Source organism: Dufourea novaeangliae, unplaced genomic scaffold, assembly GCF_001272555.1.
Source record: "Dufourea novaeangliae isolate 0120121106 unplaced genomic scaffold, ASM127255v1 scaffold23, whole genome shotgun sequence".
NCBI lineage: Eukaryota > Metazoa > Arthropoda > Insecta > Hymenoptera > Halictidae > Dufourea > Dufourea novaeangliae.
Genome location: NW_015373894.1, coordinates 641,964 through 647,625, shown reverse-complemented (window position 1 = coordinate 647,625; position 5,662 = coordinate 641,964). Strand labels below are relative to the sequence as shown.

General features: G+C 34.7%; 1 protein-coding gene across 1 annotated transcript; it reads left to right on the top strand.

Annotated features, from left to right (window-relative positions):
• The first annotated feature begins 641 nt into the window (after positions 1-641).
• LOC107189581 (AN1-type zinc finger protein 2A) lies at positions 642-2,091 on the top strand. The gene is made up of 3 exons (XM_015578145.1): positions 642-719; positions 1,005-1,316; positions 1,396-2,091. The coding sequence occupies exons 2-3, from the start codon at positions 1,021-1,023 to the stop codon at positions 1,727-1,729; spliced, it is 630 nt and encodes a 209-aa protein (XP_015433631.1). The 5' UTR covers positions 642-719; positions 1,005-1,020; the 3' UTR covers positions 1,730-2,091.
• The last annotated feature ends 3,571 nt before the right edge of the window (positions 2,092-5,662 follow it).

The window sequence follows — 5,662 nt, the reverse complement described above, 5'->3', positions numbered from 1 at the left end:
AGTCATTAATCTTTAAACAGAAAAACGTATTCAATATGATTTTACGATGAATTACATTACTATTTATGTTTGTAAAAATCAGTAGAAAAAACAAGAAATTCTAAAAGAATGATTTTTCAGGTAACATCTAGATTATAATTTATAATCATTAATTTATTCATTATTCTTCATTGTTTCTAATTATTCCTTCACTTTATACGATATAACTCGAATTTTTCCACCAATCAGAAACGATCACGAGAAATCACAAATCACTGTGAAAAATCACCGTGATTGGGAACGAACGTGATCGAATCACGAGTGATTCACAAGTAGCAGTTCACGCCATCTCTAATGCGGTCATTAAAGAACTTGCGAGAATTGGTTGCTCTCTGTTGGCGTGTTCAAGAATCATCGATAGCAACGTCATGCTTAATTCGCATTATTCGTCTCGAGTGACGTGATTGTTCCGTTCGTGTCGTCAGGTGCCTAACGATGCGCTACATATTCACCTCCAATCGGAGAAGATACTCATTTATACAACTGTGGACGAAGTGTTCGCTTTAATTTTTTAATCGAAAGAGGGTATAACTGTAAAGTGAAAATTTCCTTCGTGATCAATTTTTAAAATTTTGTGCAAGTTACTGACGGCGATACTCGTTGTGAAATACAGTAAGAGTGAGATGTTAGTTTTAAACTATCAAAGGATATTTCAAAAGCTTGAGTCGTAGTGATCACAGGTATATATTTATTTGACTACTATTAAGTTATAATTTTAAAAGATCATAGAATGCTTCACGTCTGTATTTCTGGTCGTGTGCTCCAATTTCTTATTCTGTGTTATCCGTTTATAGCACACGTCATTCTTCTCGATAAACGTCCTTATTGTCAACACAATACAGTGCACCACTGCCGTCGCGTATAAATTTGATTTGGGAAACATCTAATATTCTATATTTAAGTAACATTATTCCGAATAAATGTTTAAGGTATTGTTTCAAAATACAATTTAACCGTTATTTTAGATACTCTTCATAAATAATGGAGTTCCCGAATTTGGGAGAACACTGTTCGGAGAATAGTTGCAAGCGATTGGATTTTTTACCACTGAAATGTGATGCATGCTCTGCAATCTTTTGTACTCAACACATATCATACACCAGCCATAGCTGTCCAAGTGCCCACCAAAAAGACGTTCAAGTTCCAGTGTGCCCCCTTTGTAATGTACCAGTACCAACAAAACGGGGTGATCCTCCAGACATAGCAGTCGGTGAACATATCGATAATGAATGCCAGTTGGATTTAAGAAAACCTGGCACCAAAATCTTTTCCAATAGGTCAGATATCACAATCGTTCTATGTATATTCCTACATGTTTTTCAACTGCCTATAGTAACAGTGAATTGTCTCCTTCAGATGTTCCTCCAAAGGCTGCAAGATTAAGGAGATAGTGCAAGTTCGTTGTTCGGATTGTGGTCAGAATTTTTGCTTGAAGCATAGGCATCCAACCGATCACGCGTGTATAGGCCAGGAAGAAGCGACTAGAAGAAGAAGACTTGAGAATTTAGGAAATAACGTGAACGCAAATAGGCGAAACGGTGATATTATGAAGAACTATCAAGGCAGTATGAGTGAAGATGAAGCTCTAGCAAGGGCTCTTCAGGCTTCCATGCTAGATGAAGATTCAGCCAGGCGGCGAACTGTCGAGGCTGTGCCTTCCGGAAATAGAGATAGGTGTAGACTCTCTTAAAATCTTTTTACTCCACACAATCTCTCCAAGTGTTTAGAGTACATTCTTCAATCGCAGAAAATGTAGAAAACTTCCTTCGAACTTTTGCTTGAACTGAGGAACGATTATAACAAAACTGCGCAACTGATTGCTCACGAGCAGCAGTCTCGGAAGTTCCCCCCACTACAGTCCTCAAATTGACTCACTCGAGTCATGGCAGGAAGACTATTGGTCGGAACTATAGTGGGCGTAACCCAAGAAAGGAAGTTCGAGGTGCTTCTGTTCGTGAGCAATTATTGCGTAGCTCTGGATAAAAAAAATCATTTGGCTGCTCAATGTTATTAAGGGGTTATTGCCACCATATGTTTTTTCATCTAAACCTGCAGGCACAGGGTTTCTATCTTTCAAGGGATAGCATGAAATTATAGTGGAAGTAACCCTAAGGACCATTTGATTTTGTTCCTACTTAGCACCTCAAAGATTCGCAAATCATTACGTACCTTCAGCTTTCTCTTTTACGATTCGAAGAAGGTGCTCTTAAATCCTTCATTATCCTAACATGTACAAATTTCTTAAACTACATTTAATAATGGAAAAAGACAATTCATTCTATTAGGGAATATATCACATATTAATGAATGGTAAATGCCTTTTACTTCTCACATAGATATAGTTTAATAATTAACGTAACAAATTTCTTAATAAGAATTACGAGTAATTTTACATGTACAAAGAAAGAGGTAGGTACTTCTACTGCAAACATTTCATTGTTTATAATATTAAAAGTGAACTTTGAAAGCTTCTTAAAAAGGCAATCACCTATAAAAATGATAATTGTTCTTTTTAATCATTGTTAATGTACTATTGTTACACAATCTCGTCGGTTTTACATTTTTTTTACACTTTATTATGCAATATCTACGAAAAAATTATATTCATCCCTTTTCCGCTAAAAAGTTTTCTTATATTCATCGGTAATTTCCTGATACTGGATACATATGTATGAAAGTTATGGTAATAATACTTTTTGTATGACATGTATAGTATGAAATTATAGCGAATTTAAAAATAATTAGTAACATTACCTGCCGAATTCGTGATTTAAAAAAAAAATATCAAAAGGGCAACCTCGATAAAGAGTGCCTTAGTAGATAGGGCTCAGTCTTTACTGAAATGTATCTTCAATTTATTACGAATTACGATCGATTTTTCGAAAACTTTACGAAATATTTAGCACTATTTAATATATCTCTGTACCTTTATCCATTTTGTGTTGTGACCGTCGTACTTAATATTCTTCTTTCTCATCGCGAACCTTTCTATTTATATTCCTAAAAACAATGCAACTTTATCGCAATTCTAATTGTTGTATAAAATAAATTTGTATATTTACCGAATGAGTTTCACGTTAATTATCTGTTTATCCGTATCCTTTAGGATATTTACAAAATATTTATAAACTGATGCTTATTTTAGAATGTGTTGCAACATTTTTCTATCCTCATTTTTGTATCATAGGTGAAAGAAGGAATAAAACCGATAGTCAGTAATATTGAAATACATTTTATTATCTATACCACGTATAAAGGCAAAATAATTGTGTTCAGAACGTAAGATAATTCTGTTTTATTTTTTCTTATGATCCATCTTGGGTTGAAATAGGGACGAAGTATCTAATCAAGGAAAGGGACAGGTTTCATTGTGTGCACAAGTGAAGTTTTCTTTTACTGTAATTGTTCAATATCCTTCTTCTTCATTGAATACAATTTGCGAACTATCCAGATTTAAAAAATTCCCTTTTCTTATAGAAGAACTAAGGCACTGTGGGATGATTAGTCTAAAATTCGGCTTAAATTAGCGTCATGCATATAGTTTTTTTTTTTAATCTTTCGCGACAATTTTTATTCCCATATTCATTAATCCTTTCATCATAATAAATAATTATATAGTTTCTAGTAGTCCCAGAAAAATAAATAATAAAAACGAAAACACTCTCCGAGACGCATTGCTTATCGTATACCCCTTCGACGACCTTTGTCGTTTCTTTAAATATTTTATTTTTACTTCCGGCGCAAATAAATCGATTTCCTAAAATTCAAAAGTTTTGCAATATTGTGTATGTAATCGTTACAGCACCAGAAAAAGAATACAGTAAAATCTTCAAAAAGTAACGACTGAACTGACAAAAAAACACAGCAGGTGATTCGTTTAAATTTTATTTGGTATCCTAGAAATTCGACGATTGAGGTTAGTTTGCGCTTTTTCATGTAGTGTATGCAGTTTAAAGGAATCTCCGCCGGTGAATTAAAAAACAAAATTGTCACAAATCAGATTAATCGTAGGCTTTATTCACGACACCCTCATCAAGCAATAAATATTCAATTCAAACAGATTTATTTTTCTCTGAGTTATTGATCCTTCAATGTCCTCGGAAAGAATAAGAAGAAACAACGAATCCTATTTTCCCTTTATCGTCGTCTCACGCGGGGTCACGATGTGGGGACCGGAAATCGATGCATAACCAAAACTGGCATCGACCGACGATAATCTAATTACAATAATTTAAAATTCTGTTAATTTGAAATAGCATTAAATAGTAGTGTCAGCCAATGTTCATTTTCTTTTTATGCGATTCCGACTTGCTCTGGTTGTCAACCCTTTACTAGATTTACTCGTTTATAATTTGTATAATTTAACAACATTCCTTCGCCCTTTACACTCTCGTGATGCTTCCTAAACTAATAGCAGAATTATTTTTTTACAATCACTGATATTTTTTAAGTAATTATTTTAAAACTACCACTCTTTTGCCCTCTTAAATATTTATGTTGAACCAAGTGACAACGGATTATACCCTAAACAATATCGTATTCGAATTGCAGTGGTAAGTGTACGCTAGAATTGATTCCTGACTCGAAAGTAAAACTGCAAAGGATCGACAGATCTTTCGAAGACATACGCGCGCCGCCGCCCACATTTTCAAAAGATTTTCACGTGGAAAATTCACTCGACCGACTAATCCACCCTCTATTTGAAGCCGCAAAATAATAAGTCCGCTATCGTAATTCTATTTAATTAAGTACAAAACACGTTCCATTAGTACTTCTCTGCGTGTTCTACGGATCCTGTAGCGTTAAAGCATAAGGAAATACGCTAACAATTTCTATATATATAATACAGGAAACTGGTGACTGTTTTTTTTCTTTTTCTTTAGTACACGATGCGTTAAACATGTTCAGCGATGTTCCTTGCACCTTCATCTCTGTGTGTTTTTTGTTTTAACTATAATCCTTAACCGTACAAAGAATGCATATTTGGTATTTCAAACAAGTAAGTTAGATGGTATCGAGCACCTTCACCTCAAGTGTTTGCCACATCATTCGCTTAGTTATTTGAAATAATCCCCTGTATGTGTGTATGCGAGCGTGTGTGTGTGTCTCTTATACAATGGTAAACTTAACAAACGACTCGATTACTAATATTTACAGTTATCAATGTAGTATGAGTGATATAGGTTCTGAATATATGGAACTACAGCCATTAATGATTAGAGCATGTGGAAACTTAAGCCAGTACAGTTGATACTGTCCTCCCACCCCTTTCCCATTCTCTTTGCGTTCCTCTGTGGTGTGTAGTAGATCTCCCTCTGTGTGTGTGTGTGTGCATAAAAGCATACGTTTCACGCTATGAACAATCGTGTATCCGTTCAAGAAATTAAAATTCAATTCAACCCTTTTGCTACGGTCAGTCACTACGACGAACTCAAGAAATAAAGAAGGAACATGCTCTGCGCAGTTGAACGATTCGATCTAACATTTTACTTTCGTTCACTAGCCATTTTACAAATAACCTTTTAAAGCCTATGTATGTATAAAGTTCGTTTTAGTACTCGCCTAAAGTCATCATCCTCAATGTACCCAAATGTAGTACTTTTATTAAAAATATCCAGCCTAC